This window comes from Bubalus bubalis, chromosome 2 (assembly GCF_019923935.1).
Source record: "Bubalus bubalis isolate 160015118507 breed Murrah chromosome 2, NDDB_SH_1, whole genome shotgun sequence".
Taxonomy (NCBI): Eukaryota; Metazoa; Chordata; class Mammalia; order Artiodactyla; family Bovidae; genus Bubalus; species Bubalus bubalis.
The window spans coordinates 117,143,515-117,167,473 of NC_059158.1; the positions used below are offsets into that span (position 1 = coordinate 117,143,515).

The following is a 23,959-nucleotide window of genomic DNA, read 5'->3' on the forward strand; positions in this document are numbered from 1 at the left end:
AAAAAAAAGGTACGTCATTTGCATGGTTCTGATTTCAAATGGTTAAAAAGGACCTACAGGGTTTTTTTTTATCCCTGTCCCATGGCAATGCAGTATCCTGCTCCAGAGACGGCCAATATCAACTCTCTTTTGTGTATTCTTCCAAAACCATTTTATGCATGTGAGTGTAAAATGTATGTAGTAGGTGTAATTTTTGTTTATAAAAATTTTCTCAATGGAAACATATGATTCCATTGTGGGAAATGTAGTAGAGCAGTTAGGATTATAAACACAATCTTCCTGGGTTCAAATCCCAGCTCTATCATATTTTATCTGCATGACTCCCAGTCAAATTATTTGACCTCTGCCTTAGTTTCCTCTTATGCAAAGTACGGGTTATCACTAGAGTTATTGTAAAGATTAAATGAGTATTTGTAGAGGTCTAAAACTGTTACCTGGAATATGTTGAAAAGCATGGGCTTATTTATTAAATCGTTTTTAAAGTAAAGAAAGAAACTGTCCAGCTATACTGTTCTTTTTTATTATTCAATATTTGATATTGAATATTTGAATATTGCAGAATGATCACAGTCTAGTTAACATCCATCACTATATACAGCATTTTTTCTTGTGAGCTTTTTAGATCTACTCTTCAGTTCAGTCGCTCAGTCGTGTCTGACTCTTTGCGACCCATGAATTGCAGCATGCCAGACCTCCCTGTCCATCACCAACTCCCAGAGTTCACTCAAACTCATGTCCATCGAGTCGGTGATGCCATACAGCCATCTCATCCTCTGTCATCCCCTTCTCCTCCTGCCCCCAATCCCTCCCAGCATCAGAGTCTTTTCCAATGAGTCAACTCTTCGTATGAGGTGGCCAAAGTACTGGAGTTTCAGCTTCAGCATCATTCCTTCCAAAGAACACCCAGGGCTGATCTCCTTCAGAATGGACTGGTTGGATCTCCTTGCAGTCCAAGGGACTCCCAAGAGTCTTCTCCAACACCACAGTTGAAAGGCATCAATTCTTCGGCACTCAGCTTTCTTCACATCCATACATGACCACTGGAAAAACCATAGCCTTGACTAGACGGACCTTTGTTGGCAAAGTAATGTCTCTGCTTTTGAATATGCTATCTAGGTTGGTCATAACTTTCCTTCCAAGGAGTAAGCGTCTTTTAATTTCATGGCTGCAATCACCATCTGCAGTGATTTTGGAGCCCCCCAAAAATAAAGTCTGACACTGTTTCCACTGTTTCCCCATCTATTTCCCATGAAGTGATGGGACCAGATGCCATGATCTTCATTTTCTGAATGTTGAGCTTTAAGCCAACTTTTTCACTCTCCACTTTCACTTTCATCAAGAGGCTTTTTAGTTCCTCTTCACTTTCTGCCATAAGGGTGGTGTCATCTACATATCTGAGGTTATTGAAATTTCTCCCAGAAATCTTGAGCTACTCTTAGTAACTTTCAAATATGCAAGGGAGTATTACTAACTGCATCTACCATGCTGTACGTTACATCAATATGACTTAATTATTTTATAACTGGAAGTTTGTGACTTACGACCCCCTTCATAATTCTCCCTATCCCCAAAACCCTGCTTTTGGCAATCACCAATGTGTTCTCTGAATTTATGAGTTTGTTTGTTGTTTTAAATTTCATATGTAGGTGGGATCATATGCTATTTGTCTTTCTCTCTCTGACTTATTTCACTTAGCATCATAGCCTCAAGGTCCATCCTTGCTAGCACAAATGGCAAGGTTTCATTCTTTTGATGCCTGTATTGTATCCTGTGTGTGTGTGTATCACATCTTCTATATCCATTTATCCATCAGTGGACACTTAGGTTGCTTTCATATCTCACCTATTGTAAATAATGCTGCAGTGAACATGGGGGTGCGTATACCTTTTTGAAGTACTCTTTTCATATCCTTTAGATAAATAGCCAGAAGTGAAATAGCTGGATTATGTGGTAGTTGTATTTTAACTCTCGTCCATACTGTTTTCCATAATGAATGCAGTGATATATAATCCCATCAACAGTGCACAAGCGTTCTCTTTTGTCCATATCCTTGCCAACACTTGTTATTTTTTTATCTTTTTGGCAATAGGTATCCTAACAGGTGTGAGGTGACAGTTTCTGTGGTTTTTGACTTGCATTTCCTTGATGACTGGTGATGGGCATTTTTTCATATCTGCTGTCTGTTGGCCATCTGCGTAGCTTCTGTGTAAATATGTCTATATTCAGGTCTTCTGCCCATTCTTTAAGCAATTTTTTTTTTGCTATCAAGTTGTATGATTTCTTTATAAATTTTAGATATTAATCCCTTATCAGATAAATGATTTGCAATATTTTCTCCCATTCAGTGGGTTGCCTTTTCATTTTGTTGATGGTTTCCTTTGCTGTGCAGAAGCTATCTAGTTTGATGCAGTCTCATTTATTTACTTTTCTTTGGGGGTTAGATCTAAAAAATCATCTCCAAGACTGATGTCCAGGAGCTTTGCCGCCTATCTTTCCTTTTAGGAGTCCTGTTGTTTCAGGACTTACACTTGAGTCTTTAATCAATTTGAGTTAATTTTTATGGATGGTGTCAGACTGTGGTCCAGATTCATTCTTTAGCATGTGACTAAAGTTTTTCCAACACCATTATTGAAGAGACTGTCTTTTCACCATTGCATATTCTTGCCTCCTTTTTTGTCAATTAATTGACCACATGTGCATGGGTTTTTTATTCTGGGCTTTCTATTCTGTTCCATTCATCTATTTTTGTCTATTTTTATGCCAGTAACATACTGTTCTGATTACTATACCTTTGTGTGTGTGTGTGTGTGTTAGTCACTTAATCATGTCCGACTCTGTGATCCCATGGACTGTAGCCTGTCAGGCTCCTCTATCCATGGAATTCTCCAGGCAAAAAATACTGGAGTTGGGGTGCCTTTCCCTTCTCCAGGGAATATTCCAGACCCAGGGATAGAACCCAGGTCTCCCGCTTTGCAGCAGATTCTTTACCACCTGAGCCAGCAGGGAAGCCTTTGTTGTTGTTATTCAGTCACTCAGTCTCATCTGACCCTGTGACCCCCATGGACTGCAGCACACCAGGTTTCCCTGTCCTTCACCATCTCCCACAGCTTGATCAAACTCATGTCTATTGAGTCGATGATGCCATCCAACCATCTCATCCTCTGTCATCCCCTTCTCCTGCATTCAATCTTTCCCAGCAACAGGGTCTTTTCCAATGAGTCAGGCTCTTTGCATCAGGTAGCCAAAGTATTGGAGCTTTAGCTTCAGTCCTTCCAGTGAATATTCAGGATTGATTTCTTCTAGGATTGACTGGTTTGATCTCCCTGCTCTCCAAGGGACTCTCAAGAGTTTTCTCCAGCACCACAGTTTGAAAGCATAAGTTCTTCAGTGCTTAGCCTTTTTTATGGTCCAACATTCACATCCATACATGACTACTGGAAAAAACCATAGTTTTTACTATATGGATCTTTGTCGGCAAAGTAATGTCTCTGTTTTTTAATATGCTATCTAGGTATGCCATAGCTTTTCTTCCAAGGAGCAAGCATCTTTTAATTTCATGGCTACAGTCACCATCTGCAGTGATTTTGGAGCCCAAGAAAATAAAGTCTGTCACTGTTTGCATTGTTTCCCCATCTATTTGCCATGAAGTGATGAGATGGGATGCCATGATCTTAATTTTTTGAATGTTGAGTTTTAAGCCAGCTTTTTCACTCTCCACTTTCACCTTCATTAAGAGACTCTTTAGTTCCTCTTTACTTTCTGCCATAAGGGTGGTGTCATCTGCATATCTGAGGTTGTTGTCACTTCTCCCGGCAGTCCTGATTTCAGCTTGTGCTTTTCCAGCCCGGCATTTCACATGATGTACTCTGCATATCAGTTAAATAAGCAGGGTGACAGTATATAGCTTTGACACACTCCTTTCCCAAGTCGGAACCAGTCCGTTGTTCCATGACCGGTTCTACCTGTTGCTTCTTGACATGCATGCAGGTTTCTCAGGAGGCAGGTAAGGTGGTCTGGTATTCCCATCTCTTGAAGAATTTTCCACAGTTTGTTGTGATCTATACAAAGGCTTTAGTGTACTCATTGAAGCAGAAGTAGATGTTCTTCTGGAATTCTCTTGCTTTTTCTATGATCCAGCGGATGTTGGCAATTTGATCTCTGGTTCTTGTGCCTTTTCTAAATCCAGCTTGTACATCTGGAAGTTCTTGGTTCACGTTCTGTTGAAGCCTAGCTTGGAGGATTTTGAGCAGTACTTTGCTAGCATGTGAGATAAGTGCAATTGTGCCATAGTTGAACATTCTTTAGCATTGCATTTCTTTGGGATTGGAAAGAAAACTGACCTTTTCCAGTCCTGTGCCCACTGCTGAGTCTTCCAAAGTTGCTGACATATTGAGTGCAGCACTTAAGAGTATCATCTTTTAGGACTTGAAATGGCTCAGCTGAAATTCCATCACCTCCACTAACTGTTCCTAGTGATGCTTCCTAAGGCCCATTTGACTTTGGTCTCCAGGATGTTTGGCTCTAGGTGAGTGATCGCACGATCATGGTTATCTGGGTCATGAAAATCTTTTTTGTATAGTTCTGTGTATTCTTGCCACCTTTTCTTAATATCTTCTACTTCTGTTAGGTCCATTCCATTTCTGCCCTTTATTGTGCCCATCTTTGCATGAAATGTTGCCTTGGTATCTCTGATTTTCTTGAAGAGAATCTAGTCTTTCCCATTCTACTGTTTTCCTCTCTTCCTTTGCATTGATCACTGAGAAAGGCTTTCTTATCTCTCCTTGCTATTCTTTGGAACTCTGCATTCCAATGGGTATATCTTTCCTTTTCTCCTTTGCCTTTTGCTTCTCTTCTCTTCTCGGCTATTTGTAAGGCCTCCTCACACAACCATTTTGCCTTTTTGCATTTCTTTTTCTTGGGGATGGCCTTGATCCCTGTCTCCTGTACAGTGTTACAAACCTCGTCCCTAATTCTTCAGGCACTCTATCAGATCTGATCCCTTGAATCTATTTGTCACTTCCACTGTATAATCATAAGGGATTTGATTTACATCATACTTGAATGGTCTAGTGGTTTTCCCCACTTTCTTCAATGTAAGTCTGAATTTTGCAATAAGGATTTCATGATCTGAGCCAAAGTAAGCTCCCAGTCTTGTTTTTGCTGACTGTATAGAGCTTCTCCATCTTTGGCTGCAAAGAATATAATCAATCTGATTTCAGTATTTGCCATCTGGTGATGTCCATGTGTAGAGTCTTCTCTTGTGTTGTTGGAAGAGGGTGTTTCTTTGCCTTAATACAGTATTTTGTCCAAGGATCAATAGCCCAGATTTCTTTTGGTTTCTATTCATATGGACTATCTCTTTCTATCACTTCACTTTCAGTCTGTGTGTGTCCGTGAGTCTGAAGTGTGTCTCTGTAGGCAGCACATGGATGGGTCTTAGTTGTTGTTTTTTTTTTTGTCTTAATTCATTCGGCCACTCTGTCATTTGATTGATAATTTAGTCCACTTCCATTTAAGGAATTATTGATAGATATGAAATTATTGGCATTTAGTGATTGCTTTCTGGACATTTTATAGTCCTTTTGTACCTTTCTTCTCCTCTTACTGTTTTCTTTTGTGGTTTGATGAGTTTCTTTACTGGTATGTTTAGATTTTTTTCTCATCATCTTTGTATACCTACTATAGGTTTTTGCTTTGTGAGAACCATTAGTCTTATATATAACAACTTCTATTTAGAGCAGCATATTTGTGCTTCCCAGGTAATGCTAGTGGTAAAGAACCCACCTGGCAAGGCAGGTATCTGTAAGAGATGCAGGTTCAATCCTCCAGGTTGGGAAGATCCCCTGGAGGAGGACGTGGCAACCCAATCCAGTATTCTTACCTGGAAAGTCCCATGGACAGAGGAGCCTGGTGGGTTATAGTTCATACAGTTGCAAATAGTTAGACAAGACTGAAGCAGCTTAGCACACTTTAAGTTGATAACAATTTTGAATGGATTCTAAGGTTCTACATTTCTACCCTCCCCCTCCACATTTTATGATTTTGATGTCAAATTTACTTTTTTTGTTTTTTAATTTTTATTTTATATTGGAGAGTAATTGGTTAACAATGTATTAATTTTAGGTATATAGCAAAGTGATTCAGTTATACATATAACTATTATTTTTCAAATTCTTTTCCCATTTAAGTTATTACAGAATATTAAGCAGAGGTGCTATACAGTAGATCCTTGCTGGTTATCTGTTTTAAATATAGTAGTGTATATTGTCAATCTCAACCTCCCAATTTATCCCTCTCCCTTTTGGTAACCATAATTTGTTTTCTAAATCAAAATCTGTTAATCTGTTTCTGTTTTGTAAATAAGATCTTTTGCATCATATTTTTTCGGATTCTGTATATAAGTGATATCATATATTTGTCTTTCCCTGAGTGACTGACTTCACTTAGTATGATTATCTCTATCTAGGTCCATACATGTTGGTTGCTGCAAATGGATTGTTTCATTCTTTTTAATGGCTAAGTGATATTCCATTGTGTGTGTGTATGTATATGTGTGTGTGTATGTACACACACACCACATCTTCTTTATCCATTCATCTCTGGGTGGACATTTAGGTTGCTTCCGTGTCTTGGCTATTGTAAATACCACCGCAGTGAACACTGGGGTGCATGTATCCTTTTGAGCCATGGATTTCTCCAGATATATGCCAAGGAGTGGGATTGCTGGATATATGGTAGCTCTATTTTTAGTTTTTTAAGGAACCTCTATATTGTTCCCCATAGCAAGTGTACCAATGTACATTTCCACCAACAGTGTAGGAAAGTTCTTTCTCCACACCCTCTCCAGCATTTATGGTTTGTAGACTAGTTCTGATAATGTAGACTTTGTAGGCATTCTGACTGGTTTGAGGTGATATCTCAGTGTTTTGATTTGCATTTCTGTAATAGTGATGTTGAGCATTTTTTCCTGTCTCTTGGCCATCTGTATGCCATCTTTGGAGAAATGTCTACTTAGGTTTTCTGCCCTTTTTTTTTCTTGATTGGGTTGCTTGTTTTATTGATATTGAGCTGCATGAGCTGTTTGTAGATTTTGGAGATTGATCCCTTGTTGGTCACATCATTTGCAATTATTTTCTCCCATTCTGAGGGCTATGTTTTCATTTTGTTTATGGTTTCCTTCACTATGCAAAAGCTTTTGAGTTGAATTAGGTTTCACTTGTTACTTTTTGTTTTTATTTGCATTACTCTAGAAGATGGATCAAAAAAGATATTGCTGAGATTTATGTCAAACAGTGTTCTACCTAAGTTTTTCTCTAAGAGTTTTATAGAATCAGGTCTTACATTTAGGTCTTTAATCCATACTGATTTTATTTTTGTGTATGGTATTAAAGAATATGCTAATTTCATTCTTTTACATGCAGCTGTTCAGGTACCGTTTTTTCAAGCACCAATTATTAAAGAGATTTTTTTTTTTCCATTGTATAGTCTTTCTTCCTTTGTTATATATTGACCATGTGTGCATGGGTTTATTTCTGGGCTTTCTATCCTATTCCATTGATCTATATTTCTTTTTTGTGCCAGTACCATATGGTTTTGATGACAGTATTTTTTTGTATAGCCTGAAGTCAGGGAGCCTGATTCCTCCAGCTCAGTTATTCTTTCTCAAGATTGCATTGGCTATTCTGGATCTTCTGTGTGTCCATATAAATGTTAAGATTTTTTTTGTTCTAGTTGTGTGAAACATGCAATTGCTAATTTGATAGGGATTACATTGACTCTGTATACGGCCTAGAGTTATAGTCATTTTGACAATGTTGACTCTTGCAATACAAGAATGTGATATATATTTCCTTCAGTTTGTGTTATCTTCAGTTTCTTTCATCAGTGTCTTAGTTTTCAGAGTATAGGACTTTTGCCTCCTTAGGTAGGTTTATTCCTTTTTTTGATGTGATAGTAAGTGGGATTGATTCTTTCCTTTCTATTTCTGATCTTTCATTGTTAGTTTATAGAAATGCAGTATATTGCTGTGTATTAATTTTGTATCCTGCAACTTTACCACCTTTATTGATGATCTCTAGTAGTTTTCCGGTAGCACATTTGGGATTTTCTATGTTTACTGTCATATCATCAGTAATCAAGGACAGTTTAACTTCTTTTCCAATTTGGATTCTCTTTATTTCTTTCCCTTTTCTCATTGCTGTAGCTAGGACTTCCAAAGCTATGTTAATAAAAGTGGTGTGAGTGAGCATCCTTATCTTATCACCAATCTAAGATGATATGCTTTCAGCTTTTCACCTTTGAGTTTGATGTTAGCTGTAGGTTTGTCATATGTGGGCTTTATTATGTTGAGGTATGTTCCCTTTTTGCCCACGTTTTGAAGTTCATTCATGATAAACAGGTGTTGAATTTTGTCAAAAACTTTTTCTATATCTACTGAGATGATCATATGACTTTCATTCTTCAATTTGTTGATGTGGTATATCACACTGATTGATTTGCAGGTTTGAAAAATCCTTGCATCCCTGGGAAATATCACACTTGATCATGGTGTATGAACCTTTTAATGAATTTTTGGATTTGGTTTGTTAGTATTTTGTTGAGAATTCTTGTGTCTGTGTTCATCAGTGATATTAGCCTGTCATTTTCTTTCTTTCTTTTAGTGGTATCTTTGGTTTTGGTGTCAGGGTGATGGTGGCCTCATAGAATAAGTTTGGGAGTGTTCCTTCCACTACATTTTGCAGAAGAGTTACAGGGTAGGTATTAATTCTTCTCTAAATATTTGATAAAATTTGCCTCTGAAGCCATCTGGCCCTGGACTTTCATGAGGGCTTTATTTGGAGTTTTTAAATCACAGTTCATTTTCCGTGCTTACGATTGGTCTCTGTTTATATTTTCTATTTCTTCTGGTTAAGTCTTGGGAATCTGGTTAAGTTTCTGAGAATTTGTCCATTTCTTCTAGGTTGTCCATTTTATTGGTGTGGTATTGTAGTCGTTTGGTCACTAAATCATGTCCAACTTTGTGACCCCATGGACTGCAGTGTTCCAGGCTTCCCTGTCCTTCACTATCTCCCAGAGTTTAATTGCTTGTAGTAGTCTCTTATGATCCTCTGTATTTCTGTGGTATCTGTTGTAACTTTTCCTTTTTCATTTCTAATTTTATTGATTTGATCCCTCTCACTTTTTTATTGATGAGTTTGGCTAAAGGCTCATCAGTTACGTTGATATTTTCAAAGAACCAGCTATAGCGTCACTGACTTTTTTTTTTTCTATTGTTTTCTTTCTCTCATTTATCTGCTCTGATCTTTATGATTTCTTTCCTTCTACTGATTTTGGGTTTTGTTTGTTCTTTCTTTAGTTGCTTTAGGTGCAAAGTTAGGTGGTTTATTTGTGATTTTTCTTGTTTCCTGAGGTAAGATTGTACAGTAAGTCCCCTCCATATAAAAGAGTTGCATTCCAATAAAGTGTTTATAAGTCCAGTTTTTCCATAAGTCCAACAGAGTTAGCCTAGGTACCCAACTAACACAATTGACTATATAGTACTGTATTATAATAGATTTATAATACTTTTCACATAAATAGTACATAAAAACACAAAAATAAAAGAAACATTTTTAATCTTAAGGTATAGCACCTCGAAGGTACAGTAGTACAGTAACACCTGGCGTACAGAGACTGGCATCAAGTGAACAGGCAAGAACAGCTACTGACTGGAGGACGGAGAAGAGACAGGAGGTGGTAGAGGTGAAGAATCATCAGCAAGAGATGAAGGGCAAGCTGCAACTTCCCTCATGCTTGATATTGGTGTCACGGGATCTGGTTCCTTGCTGAACCAGATGCATGTTCACATCATGGAAAGATCCTAACTTGAAGGTTCGAATGTAGGGGAATTGTTCTTCAGTGGCCAAGCCATATCCAACTCTGTGAGACCCAATGAAGTGCAGCACACCAGGCTTCTCTGTCCTTCACTATCTCCCTGAATTTGCTCAAACTCATGTCCATTGACTCAGTGATGCCATCCAACCATCTCATCCTCTGTCGTCCCCTTCTCTTCTTGCCCTCAATGTCTCCCAGCATCAGGGTCTTTTCCAGTGAGTCAGTTCTTCGTATCAGGTGGCCAAAGTATTGGAGTTTCAGCTTCAGCATCAGTCCTTCCAATGAACACCCAGGACTGATATCCTTTAGGATGGACTGGTTGGATCTCCTTACAGTCCAAGGGACTCTCAAGAGTCTTCTCCAACACCACAGTTTGAAAGCATCAATTCTTTGGTGCTCAGCCTTCTTTATGGTCCAACTCTCACATCCATACATGACTACTGGAAAAACTATAGCTTTGACTATATGGACCTTTGTTGATAAAGTAAGGTCTCTGCTTTTTAATACAGTGTCTACATTTGTCATAGCTATTCTTCCAAGGAGTGTCTTTTAATTTCATGGCTGCAGTCACCGTCTGCATTGATTTTGGAGCCCAAGAAAACAAAATCTGACACTGTTTCCACAGTTTCCCATCTATTTGTGATGAAGTGATAGGACCAGATGACATGATCTTCATTTTTTGAATGTTGCATTTTAAGCCAGATTTTTCACTCTCCTCTTTCACTTTCATCAGAAGTCCCTTTAGTTCCTCCTCACTTTCTGCCATTAAAGTGGTGTCATCTGGGTATCTGAGGTTATTGATATTTCTCCCGCTGTCTTGATTCCAGTTTATGATTCATCCAGCCCAGCATTTCACATGATGTACTCTGCATATAAGTTAAGTAAGTAGGGTGACAGCCTTGATGTACTCTTTGTACTCTTGATGTACTCTTTTCCCAATTTTGAATCAGTCCATTGTTCCATGTCCATTTTAATAACTGCTTCTTGTTGTGCATACAGGTTTCTCAGGAGACAGGTAATATGGTCTGGTATCCCCGTCTCATTAAGAATATTCCAGTTTGTTGTGATCCACACAGTCAAAGCCTTTAGCATAGTCAATGAAGCAGAAGTCATTTTTTTTTTTTAATTCCCTTGCTTTTTCCATAATCCAGCATATGTTAGCTATTCGATCTCGGATTCCTCTGCCTTTTTCTGAATTCACCTCGTATGTCTGGAAGTTCTCACTTCATGTCCTGCTGAAGCCTAGCTTGAGGGATTTTGAGCATAATGTTGCTGGTATGTGAAATGAGTGCAATTGTATGGTAATTTGAACATTCTTTGGGATTGGAATGAAAAACCTTTTACAGTCCTGTGGCCACTACTGAATTTTCCAAATTTGATGGCATGATGAGTGCAGCACTTTAACAGCATCATCTTTTAAGATTTGAAATAGCTCAGCTGGAATTCCATCACTTCCACTAGCTTAATTCATAGTAATGCTTCCTTCCTAAGGCCCACTTGACTTCACACTATAGGATGTCTGGCTCTAGGTGAGTGACTACATCATCGTGGTTATCTGGGTCAATAAGGAGCTAATGATCTGAGTCACAGTCAGCTCCAGGTCTTGTTTTCACTGACTACATAGAGCTTCTCCTTGTTTGGCTGCAAAATATATAATCAATCTGCTTTCGGCACTGGTGATGTCAATGTGTAGAGTCATCTCTTGTATTGTTGTTGTTGCTATGACCAGTGCGTTCTCTTGACAAAACTGTTAACCTTTGCCCTGCTTCAATTTGTACTCCAAGTCCAAAGTTGCCTGTTATACTAGGTATCTCTTGACTTCCTACTTTTACATTCCAGTCTCCTGTGATGAAAAGGACATCACTTTTTGGTGTTAGTTTTAGGAGGTCTTGTAGGTCTTCATAGAATTGTCCAACTTCAGCTTCTTCAGCACTAGAGGCTGAGGGGGAGGTGGGCATATACTCATATACTTGGATTGCTGTGATGTTGAATATAGTGGACTTACTGTATTACTATAAACTTCTCTCTTAGAACTGCTTTTGCTGTGTTCCATAGGTTTTTGATTGTCATTCTTTTGTTTTCATTTGTCTGTAGGTATTTTTTAATTTCCTCTTTGATTTCTGAAATGGTTGATTGTTTAATAGCATATTATTTAGCTTTCATGTTTTTTTTTTAATTTTATTTTATTTTTAAACTTTACATAACTGTATTAGCTTTCATGTTTTTGTCGGGGGGGTGGGGGTTGAAGTTTTTTTCCCTGTTGCTGTTTTCTAATTTCATAGCATTGTGGTTAGGAAAGATGCTTGATATGATTTCAGTTTTCTTCAATTTACCAAAGTTTACTTTGTGACCCAACATGTGATCAAGCCTGGAGAATGTTCCATGTGCACTTATAAGCAGTGTGGATTTTGCTGCTTTTGGATGGAATGATTTATAAATATCAATTAAGTCCATCTGCTCTAATGTGTCGTTTAAGGCCTGTTTTTCCTTATTGATTTTCTATCTGGATTATCTGTGCAATAATGAATGTGGGGTATTAAAGTCCCCCACTGTTAGTGTGTTACTATCAGTTACTCCTTTTATGGCTGTTAGTATCTGCCTCATATGTTGAGATGCTCCTATGTTGGGTGCATATATAATTAAAATTGTTTTATCTTCTTCTTTGATTGATCCCTTGATCATTAGTGTCCTTCATTGTCTCTTGTAACATTATTTTGAAGTCCATTTTGTCTGATATGAGTATTAGTACTCTAGCTTTCCTTTGATTTGTGTTTGCATGGAATACCTTTTTCCATCCCCTCGCTTTCAGTCTTTATGTGAAATGACAACCCACTCCAGTGTTCTTGCCTGGAGAATTCCAGGGACGGGGGAGCCTGGTGGGCTTCCGTCTATGGAGTCGCACAGAGTCAGACACGACTGAAGCGACTTAGCAGCAGATCTGAAGTTGGTCTCTTGTAGGCAGCATATACATATATATATATATAAGTCTTGTTCTTGTATTCACTCAGCCAGTGTGTGTCTTTTGCTTGGAGCATTTAATCTATTTAGGGTGAAGATTTATTATTAATATGTATTCCCTGGTGGCTCAGATGATAAAGAATCTGCCTGCAATGCCGGAGACCCAGATTCGATCCTTGGGTGAGGGAAGGTCCCCTGGAGAAGCAAATGGCTACCCACTCCAGTATTCTTGCCTGGAGAATTCCATGGACATAGGAGCCTGGTGGATTACAGTCCATGGGTCAAAAGAGTCAAACATGACTGAGTGACTAACACACACACACATTCTTATTGCCATTTTATTAAATTAGTTTGGAATTGTGTTTGTAGGTCTTTTTCCTTTGCTTCTTCTTTTGTTCTCTTCTGTTGTGATTTGATGATTAACATAGTGTTGTGTTTGGATTTCTTTTTCTTTCTTATCTATTGTAGATTTTTAATTTGCAGTATCCATGAGGTTTTGCTATAGCAGTCTATGTATAAAAAATATTGTTTTAAGTTGCCCAATATCCTGCATTTGTACTCTCCTCATGATTGCTGATTTTGATATCATATTTGTGTGCAGATGATTTCCTAACTTTACTGTATGTTTGCCTTTACCAGTGAGTTTTTCCCATTCATAATTTTCTTGTTCCTAGTGTTGAACAAGATAATTTTCCTTTCTGCCTAAAGAAGTTCCTTTAGCATTTGTAGCAAAGCTGATCTGGTGGTGCTGACTCTTAACTTCTGCTTGTCTGTAAAAATTTTAATTTTTTAATCTGAATTAGAATCTTGCTTAGAGTATTCTTCTGTTCTACAGAGTATCTGCGAAAAATCACCTGATAACCTTATGGGAATTCCTTTTCATGTTATTTATTGATTTTTCCCTTGTTGCTTTAAATATATTGTTTCATCTTTTAATTTTTGTCAACTTGAGTATTATGTGTCTTGGCATTTTCCTCCTTGGGTTTATCCTGCCTGGGATTCTCTATGCTTCTTGGACTTGGGGAACTATTTCTTTTCCCACATTAGGGAAGTTTTCAGCTATTATCTCTTCAAATATTTTCTGGTCTTCTTTCCCTCTCTTCTCCTTCTGGGACCCCTATAATGCAAATGTTGGTGCATTTTATGTCCCAGAGGCTGTAGACTGTCATTTCTTTTCATTCTTTGTACATTTTTCTGTGGCAGTAATTTCTACCATTCCATCTTCTGGCTCATTTATCTGCTCTTCTGCTTCATTATTCTGCTGTTGATTCCTTCTAGTATGTTTTTCAGTTATTATGTTGTTCATCTCTGTTCTTTAGTTCTTCTAGGTCTTTGGTAAACATTTCTTGTATCTTCTCAATCTGTGCCTCCATTCTTTTTCCAAGATCTTGGATCATCTTTACTATCATTACTCTGAATTCTTTTTCAGGTAGATTGCCTATCTCCACTTCACTTATTTGTTCTTCTGGGGTTTTATTGTGTTCCTTCATGTGGGACATATTCTGTCTCATCTTGTTTAACTTTGTGGTTTCTGTTCTGCAGGCTGCAGTGTTGTAGTTCTTCTTGCTTCTTTGCTGTCTGTCCTCTGGTGGATGATGCTGCCTAAGAGATGTGTGCAAGTTTCCTGGTGGGAGAGTCTGGTTCCTGCCCACTGGTGGGTGGAGGTGTGTCTTGTTCTTCTGGTGTGCAGGGTTGTGCTCAGGCTGACTTTAAGCAGGCTATCTGATGGCTAGGGCTGTGTTCCCACCCTGTTGGTTGCTTGGGTTGAAGCCAAACAACCAACACAGGAGTCTATACACAGGAGCCTAGTTGGGAGGGGCCAGGTCTTGGTGGCAGCCTCTAGGAGGCCTCAAGCCAATGAGTACTCCCCAGAACTACTGCTGCCAGTGTCTTTGTCCCTGCAGTGAGCCACAGCCAGCCCCCACTGCCACAGGAGACCCTCTAATACCAGGAGGTATGTTTGGTCCAAGCTCCTATGAGGTCACTGCTTTTCCCCTGGGTCCTGATGCTTACCAGACCTTTTTTGTGCCTCCAAGTGTGGAATTAACTTCCCTGGTGGCTCAGAGGTTAAAGCATCTGTCTGGAATGCAGGAGACATGGGTTCAATCCCTGGGTCGGGAAAATCCTCTGGAGAAGGAAATGGCAGCCCACTCCAGTTCTCTTGCTTGGAGAATCCTGTGGATGGAGGAGCCTGGTGGGCTGCAGTCCATGGGGTCGCAAAGAGTCGGATACGACTGAGCGACTTCACTCTTCACTCACTCCAGAGTGGAATGCCTGTGGAATTCCTGAAGTCAGACTCCAGTGGCCTTCAAAGCCAAATTCTTTGGGGGCTCCTCCTGCCATTGCCAGGCCTCCAGGCTGGGGAGTCTGACGTGGGGCTCAGAACTTTCACTCCTGTGGGAGAACTTCTGCATGCAATATAGTTATTTTCCAGTTTGTTGGTCACCTATTCAGAGGGTACAGATCAGATCAGTCACTCAGTTGTGTCCGACTCTTTGCGAGCCCATGAATCCAGCATGCCAGGCCTCCCTGTCCATCACCAACTCCCAGAGTTCACTCAAACTCAAGTCCATTGAGTCAGTGATGCCATCCAGCCATCTCATCCTCTGTCATCCCCTTCTCCTCCTGCCCCCAATCCCTCCCAGCATCAGAGTCTTTTCCAATGAGTCAACTCTTGGCATAAGGTGGCCAAAGTACTGGAGTTTCAGCTTTAGCATCATTCCTTCCAAAGAAATCCCAGGGCTGATCTCCTTCAGAATGGACTGGTTGGATCTCCTTGCAGTCTAAGGGACTCTCAAGAGTCTCCTCCAACACCACAGTTCAAAAGCATCAATTCTTTGGCACTCAGCCTTCATCACAGTCCAACTCTCACATCCATACATGACCACAGGAAAAACCATAGCCTTGACCAGACGAACCTTTGTTGGCAAAGTAATGTCTCTGCTTTTGAATATGCTATCTAGGTTGGTCATAACTTTCCTTCCAAGGAGTAAGCCTCTTTTAATTTCATGGCTGCAGTCACCATCTGTAGTGATTTTGGAGCCCAGAAAAATAAAGTCTGACACTGTTTCCACTGTTTCCCCATCTATTTCCCATGAAGTGGTGGCACCGGATGCCATGATCTTCATTTTCTGAATGTTGAGCTTTAAGCCAACTTTTTCACTCTCCTCTTTCACTTTTATCAAGAGGCTTTTGAGTTCCTCTTCACTTTCTGCCATAAGGGTGGTGTCATCTGCATATCTGAGGTTATTGATATTTCTCCCGGCAATCTTGATTCCAGCTTGTGTTTCTTCCAGTCCAGCATTTCTCATGATGTACTCTGCATATAAGTTAAATAAACAGGGTGACAATATACAGCCTTGATGTACTCCTTTTCCTATTTGGAACCAGTCTGTTGTTCCATGTCCAGTTCTAACTGTTGCTTCCTGATCTGCATAGATTTCTCAAGAGGCAAATCAGGTGGTCTGGTATTCCCATCTCTTTCAGAATTTTCCACAGTTTATTGTGATCCACACAGTCAAAGGCTTTGGCATAGTCAATAAAACAGAAATAGATGTTTTTCTGGAACTCTCTTGCTTTTTCCATGATCCAGTGGATGTTGGCAATTTGATATCTGGTTCCTCTGCCTTTTCTAAAACCAGCTTGAACATCAGGAAGTTCACGGTTCACATATTGCTGATGCCTGGCTTGGAGAACTTTGAGCATTACTTTAGTAGCGTGTGAGATGAGTGCAATTGTGCGGTAGTTTGAGCATTCTTTGGCATTGCCTTTCTTTGGGATTGGAATGAAAACTGACCTTTTCCAGTCCTTTGGCCACTGCTGAGTTTGCCAAGTTTGCTGGCATATTGAGTGCAGCACTTTTACAGCATCATCTTTCAGGATTTAGAATAGCTCCACTGGAATTCCATCACCTCCACTAGCTTTGTTCGTAGTGATGCTTTCTAAGGCCCACTTGACTTCACATTCCAGGATGTCTGGCTCTAGGTCAGCGATCACACCATCATGATTATCTGAGTCGTGAAGATCTTTTTTGTACAGTTCTTCTGTGTATTCTTGCCATCTCTTCTTAATATCTTCTGCTTCTGTTAGGTCCATACCATTTCTGTCCTTTATCGAGCCCATCTTTGTATAAAATGTTCCTTTGGTATCTCTGATTTTCTTGAAGAGATCTCTAGTCTTTCCCATTCTGTTGTTTTCCTCTATTTCTTTGCATTGATCGCTGAAGAAGGCTTTCTTATCTCTTCTTGCTGTTCTTTGGAACTCTGCATTCAGATGCTTATATCTTTCCTTTTCTCCTTTGCTTTTCACTTCTCTTCTTTTCACAGCTATTTGTAAGGCCTCAGAGGGTACAGGATTTGGTTTTATTGCCATCACACCCTTCCTACTGTCTTGATGTGGCTTCTTTGTCTTTGGATGTAGGATATCTATCTTGTAGGTTCCAGCATGTTTTTTTGTCAATGGTTGTTCAGCAGTTAGTTGTGATTTGGGTGTCTTTTTTTTTTAACTTTCTATTTTGGAATATAACCAATTAACAATGTTGTGATTAAGTTTCAGGTGGCCAGCACAGGGACTCAGCCATACATACACATATACACATTTCTCCCTCAACCTCCCCTCCTATCCAGGCTGCCACATGACATTGAGCAGAGTTCCCTGTGCTATACAGTAGGTCTTTGTTGGTTATCCATTTTAAATGTAGCAGTGTGTACCTGTCCATCCCAAACTCCCTAACCATCCCTTCCCCTCATCCTTCCCCCTGGCAACCATAAGTTCATTCTCTAAGTCTGTGAGTCTATTTCTAATTTGTAAAAAAAAATTAATCTGTATCATTTCTTTTTAGATTCCTCATATAAGGGGTGTCATACAATTATTTCTCTTTCTCTTTCTTCCCATAATATGACAATCTCTAGGTCCATTCATGTTGCTGCAAATGGCATGATTTCATTTTAATGACTAATATTCCAATGTATATGTGTACCATGTCTTCTTTATCCATTCCTCTGTTGATAGACACTTAGGTTGCTTACATGTCTTGGCTGTTGTAAACAGTGCCTCAGTGAACACCGAGGTGCGTGTATCCTTTCAGATCAGGTCTTTTCTCTGGATATCTGCTCAGGATTGGGATTGCAGGGTCATGTGGTAGCTCTAGTTTTAGTTCTTTAAGGAATCTCCATACTGTTCTCCATAGTAGCTCTACCATGGTTTTGGTGTTTTCATAAGACGTAAGCCTACATCCTTCTACTCCTCCGTCTTGTCTCCACTCAAACTTTACTTTTATCTTGTTTATCCCTTAGGTAATTATTGTAGTTACTTGTTTTTACTGCTTTTTGTCTTTTAATCTTCATACAAGTTTAATAAGTGACTAATCTATTACATTTACTAGATATTTACCTTTATCAGTGAGATGTTTACTTTCATATGTTTTGTTACTAGTTAGCACCCTTTCTTTTCAGCTTAAATAAACCCCTTTAACATTTCTTATAAGGTTGGTTTAGAGGTAATGAACTCCTTTAACTCTTGCTTCTCTGGAAAACTCTACATCTCTCCTTCAGCTGTGAATTACAACTAAGCCAGGTAGAATATTCTTATTTAGGGTTTTTTTTTTTTTTCTTTTTCTCTTTTTCTTTCAGCACTTTGAATACAGACATACCTAGAGATACTGGGGGCGGGGGTGGGGTGGGGTGGGGGGAGGTGGTTAAGTTCCAGACAACCAAAATAAAGGAAATATTGCAGCAAAGCAAATCACACAAGTTTGTTTTCCAATTCATATAAAAGTTACGTTTATACTGTAATCTATTAAGTGTGCAATGGCATTATGCCTTTTTAAAAAGTACATACCATAAGTAAAAATACAAGGCAAAAACAATTACAGTGGTAATATCAATGGCCACTGATCACAGATCACCATAAGAAACATAATAATGAAAAAGTGTAAAATACTGTGAGAATTACCAACACATGATACAGAGACATGAAGTGAGCAGTTGCTTTTGGAAAAATGGCACCAGTATACTTGGTAAACTCAGGTTGCCATAAACCTTCAGTTTGTGGGGGAAAAAAAAACACAGTATCTGTGAAGGACAGTTAAACAAAGGAAAGTGAGGTATGCCTATGTATTGTGCCATTCCCTTTTGGCCTGAAGTTTCTCATGAAAAATCTGCTCATCTTATGGGGGTTCCAACAAGTTGTTTCTCTGTTGCCACTTTTAATATTCTTTTCTTATATTTTCACATTTTAAGTATTATGTGTCTTAAGGTCTTCTTTTGGTTCATCTTATTTGGAACTCTGTAGGCTTCCTGAATCTTGATGTCTATTTCTTTCCCCAAGGTAGGGAAATCTGCAGCCAATATTTCTTCACATAAGTCTTCTACCCTCCTCTTCTGTGACTCCAATAGTGTGAATATTAACCCACTTGAGATTGTTTCTTGAGTCCCTCAAGCTATCTTCAGTTTTTTTGTTTTGTTTTTTTTAATACCTTTTTGTTTTTTCTGCTCTGATTGGGTGAGTTCATCTACCTTGTTTTTGAGTTCATTGATCCTTCCTTCTCCTTTACCTGTGTTGTTGAACTCCTCTAGAGCATTTTTCTCGCAATTTCGTTATTATATTCTTCAACTCTGTGACTTCTATTTAATACTTTCTTATATTTTTTTTCTTCATTGAAATTCTCACTGTGCTCATCCATTCTTCTCCCTAGTTCAATAAGCATGTTTAAGAACATTACTTTGAAGTCTTTCTCTGGTAAATCACCTGTTTTTCATTAAAATTTTCTTCTGAAGTTTTATTTTTTGGAACATATTCATCTTTTAATTTTGATAACTTGTATTGGTTTCTATGCATTAGATGAAATATCTTCAACTCTTGAAGGGTTGGCCTAGTATAGGAGATGTACCTCATCATTCAACCCTACCCCAGCTTTTGATTATCTCTTCAACCTTTCCAACTGATTAAATAGCTTATTTTATTATTTTTTAAACTCTTTCATTTTAAATTGGATTGTAGCTAATTAACAGTGTTGTGATAGTTTCAGGTGGACAGCACAGGGACTCAGGCATACGTATTCATATATCCATTCTCCGCTAAATTCCCCAACCATCCAGGCTGCCACATAACATTGAGCAGAGTTCCCTGTGCTGTACAGTAGGTCCTTGTTAGTTATCCATTTTAAATATAGCAGTGTATACATGTCCATCCCGAACTCCCTAACTTATCCCTTCCTCCGAACTTTTCCCCCCGGCAACCATTCTCTAAGTTTGTGAGTCTGTCTCTGTTTTATAAAAATGTTCATCTGGTTGTTTTTTTTTTTTTTTAGATTTCTCATATAAGGGTTGTCATATGGTATTTCTCCTTCTCTGTTTGACTTCACTCAGTATTATAATCTCTGGGTCCATCCATGTTGCTGCAAATGACATTTCATTCTAAGCAGGCTGTTTTAATAGCTCCCAGTAGTTGAGTGTGTGCTGAGGTCAGTTAGTGTCCCAGAGAAGAGGATCTTAGCACCTAGATTCAAGCTGATTGGCAGGCAGACACCCTGGTGGCAACATTTAAAGAATGCAGATATATACAGTTCTGCAGGGCCACAAGTGTAGGCCCCACTGGGCATCAGAGCCAAGTGATTTGGAGATATCCAATGGGAAGCAGTCACAAGAATTAGGGCTCCCATCTTGCATTACTTATCTAACCAGTCTCATCACTTACCCTTAGTTCTATACAGTTAGACTTAAAAATATATCCCCAGACATGTTCTAAGTAAAAATGCAAATGGAGATATATACAGCATATAGGATGTTATGCTGTTAGGACATGTGCACACACCTTTTCTCCATAGACACATGTAAGTGCATAGCAGTAGGTCTGGAAGAAGGCATCACAAACTGGTAAGAGTGCTTACCAAGATCTTAGGAGGACACAGGATTGGAGTGAGAGGTCAAGGAACATTTTCAGGTTATCTGTCTGAACTTCTGCACAGTGAAAGATATATTCAGTACTTGTTTAATTTTAAAAATTTACTTAAAGGGAAAAAGTTTACTGAAGTTGAAGTGACAGATGACACTTAGTGCTTTTAATATTGAAGAATAAAAACATAGTAATAATTTAACTTTCTAAAATGGGCAATGGTTAGAAAATGTGGAGACTGGGAAATCTGTAAATGGAAAATACTCTGTAGCATGTTCCTTAGAAATCAGCAGTGCTCCCCCCATCCCTCCCTCCCTCCCCCCCCCCACCCCCACACATCCTGTGTCCAGGGCCTTTATCTTACCAGACCAGCTACCTTCCAGGTTTTTCTAACCGTGTAAGAAAATCAACTCTTAAAAACATGGAGTTATAGAAAAGAAATGACATAAAATTGCACATTTTAATGTAAATCTAAAGTATTTCTTTACCTCTCACTTGGAAGTTTTCAGCACTTCAATTGTGTACTGTTTCTCTAGCATCCAGAGTAGCAGTTCTCAAGGGGGAGGGACCCAAATCAAAGGGGGATGCAAACACACATCCCTGCTGGGAACCCCAGGGAATGGGGAGCCCTGGCTACTGGTGGACTGTGTGTAGCCCATTTGCTACCCTACGTGTCTGAGGGGGATACAAGGCATTCCCTTTGAGGTCCAGCTTTAGCATGACATCCTATGTCCAAAAAGAAAAGTAAGCCTTTGATACAAAGTAGCCACACACATACACCCAAAGCTATTTTCCAAGTGGTCTTCTCTGCTGTGAAAAACAAAACTATTTTGTGTTTAACATGGGTGGCTACTTTGCTATATACAGTGCTACAGATTTGACAGCATGGGACCAGAATCTTTGGTTCAGATCACAGCTGCTCTGCTTTCTAGAAGTGTGACTTGAACAAGTTATTAAATTTCCTTTGCTATCCCTATCTGTTAAATGGGCATCATCTTAGGGGCCTCCCTTGTAATGTTGTTGCAGGTAGTAAATGAGCTAGTATACCCATCTGGAGAATGCTTGGCAGCCAGGAAAGTATTGAATAAGCTTACCTATTACTTGAGTAAATGCCCATCTTTATAAAGTCAAATGATTATCCAAGACACCCTAACTTGATAAGTATGCTACAATTTGAACATGATACATGAGCTCAAGATGGGCCCCCGGTTTTATTGAGAAAGCCATGTGCCCACACAGTATGTGTTATTAAGTGTTGGCTGTGTGGGGCTGACTTGGCTAATGGCCATGTTTTAAGGGCAAAACTTCCCTTGGACTGAGGCAGTGCTCAGCACAGTGTTAGCCAGACCCCTCCTTCACAGGGCCTCTTCAGAGGGATCTCATTTATCCTTATTGGGCTTTGGTCTTTATTGAGAGAATTCAGGATTTAATAAACACATCATTGTGAGCCATCTCTGTGGCCGCTTATCAAGTAATAACAGAGATAAGATCTTAAGGCTCAGCTTGTCGTCCTCTCTGGCATGAGACAGTTTAAACCAAAAAAAGTAAATAAAAAGCTCTGTCTAGTACACAGTGTGAATTCCAACTTTAAACAAAAATGAACTTTGATAGTAACAGCTCTTTATTCACTGGTATTGGCATCTCAAATAGCCTTGGGAAAAATTGTCAAAAGCAAGTGAAATGAGGCTTGCCTTCTTCACTGCATAGGTTGTGGACTTTGGACGCTCAAGGAAACAACCTTGAGTATTTTCCTGGACCCACCAAGGTTCTGGGCTGTGGGAGGAGTAAGGAAGTGCTGTCCCTGGGCTTTGGGCTCGGGGGGCTGCAGTCCTTTGGCTGGCACAGGCAGGCTAACCTCGCTCCTTTGGGTCTGTGTTGCAGGAATCATGTACCGCAAGTCGTGTGCATCGTCGGCAGCCTGCCTCATCGCCTCGGCTGGGTACCAATCCTTCTGCTCCCCAGGGAAACTGAACTCGGTGTGCATCAGCTGCTGCAACACCCCTCTTTGCAACGGGCCCCGGCCCAAGAAAAGGAGCAGTTCTGCCATGGCCCTCCGGCCATGGCTCCCCAGCACCATCTTGCTCCTCAAGATAGCCCTTTTCTTGGCACACTGCTGAAGGCGGAAGGAAATGTCAGCCCCTCCTGCATTGTTCTTCTGGCCTGCCCTCCCCCCTGCTCCCCGAGATTCTTCTGGGTGTCCTTTTATTCTGGGAAGGGAGGGGAATTGTTCTTTTAGTTCCTTTGGAAACAAAGAAAGAGCTCAGTGTAAAAAAAAAAAAAAAAAAAAATCTTTGTGAGCTCTGAATATATAGAGCTTGAATTTTCAGTGTGTCCTTAAAGGAAGGAGGGAGGTGGAATGCAAGTTGGCCCCATCTGTAATCAGAGTTGAGGCCAGGCTGGCAAAATCAGCCCTTAGCTGACACTTCGGTGGCTGGCTGCTTTCTTCCCAGGCCCGTCTTCCACTCCTGTCCCTGATGGGAACCCAGTTTCTTATATCACTGCTGTGTGAAGGTAACATGGCTTTCATGTAAGGAGTGCCGCTTAGCAGTCCAGCCTGCCTTCCTCAGCAGTCACACTTCGTGCTCCTGAAAACCATTCCTGGTGGCAGGGTTGGCTGGTTTCCTCTCTGAGTTGGGTTCTGGTGACTCACAACTCAGGTCCTGAGGTTTAGACTCGGGCTTGGCCTCGCTGTGAAAAGTGCTTAAGAAAACCATCTTAGCTCTTGCAGAGGAACTGCTGCGCTGGGAAGCCGGGAAGATGAGAGGGCGGTGCGCAGAGCGGGCGCTGTCCATGGTGGAGGCCACGTGGGCACGCAGGTGCTTCTCCTGGTTGGCGTGTGGCAGTGTCAGTTGGCAGCGCAGCACCTGCCCAAACACGCTTCGGAACTGCTGTGAGGACACGTTGTACAGAAGCGGGTTGATGACGGAGCTCAGGTAGAAGAAGGTGTCTGAGAAGGGGAGGAGGATCATGTATGCCCGGAAGTAGGACTTGGTCCAGTCGTGCTTGGGTTTGGCCGCTGCCATGATCCTCCGAACCTGGTTGGGCATCCAGCAGACGGCCAAGGTCACAACAATCAGCCCTGAGCAGGCAAGAGGGAAGGAGAAAGAGGAAAGAAATCATAAGGCCAATGACAAAAAATACCCATAAAATATTTAGTCCCTCAGTTCTGTGCTTACTGGCAGGGAAATGATACCAATTTTTCAAGTTGTGCTTGATGGGCTTTTTTTTTTTTTTT

The 23,959-nt window shown here is 40.0% G+C and overlaps 2 protein-coding genes across 5 annotated transcripts in view; one reads left to right on the forward strand and one right to left on the reverse strand.

Annotated features, from left to right (window-relative positions):
* Positions 1-23,512, forward strand: part of LYPD1 (LY6/PLAUR domain containing 1) — a 67,119-nt gene extending 43,607 nt beyond the window's left edge. For all 3 annotated transcript variants that reach the window (XM_044936215.2, XM_044936211.2, XM_006077298.4), the window contains one exon: positions 22,606-23,512. In XM_044936215.2, the coding sequence (XP_044792150.1) occupies positions 22,606-22,841 (236 nt within the window). In that variant the 3' untranslated portion in view covers positions 22,842-23,512. The remainder of the gene's footprint in view (positions 1-22,605) is intronic.
* GPR39 (G protein-coupled receptor 39) overlaps positions 22,318-23,959 on the reverse strand; it is a 264,487-nt gene continuing 262,845 nt past the window's right edge. For both annotated transcript variants that reach the window (XM_044936202.2, XM_006077299.4), the window contains one exon: positions 22,318-23,803. In XM_044936202.2, coding sequence (XP_044792137.2) covers positions 23,295-23,803 — 509 coding nt within the window. In that variant the 3' untranslated portion in view covers positions 22,318-23,294. The remainder of the gene's footprint in view (positions 23,804-23,959) is intronic.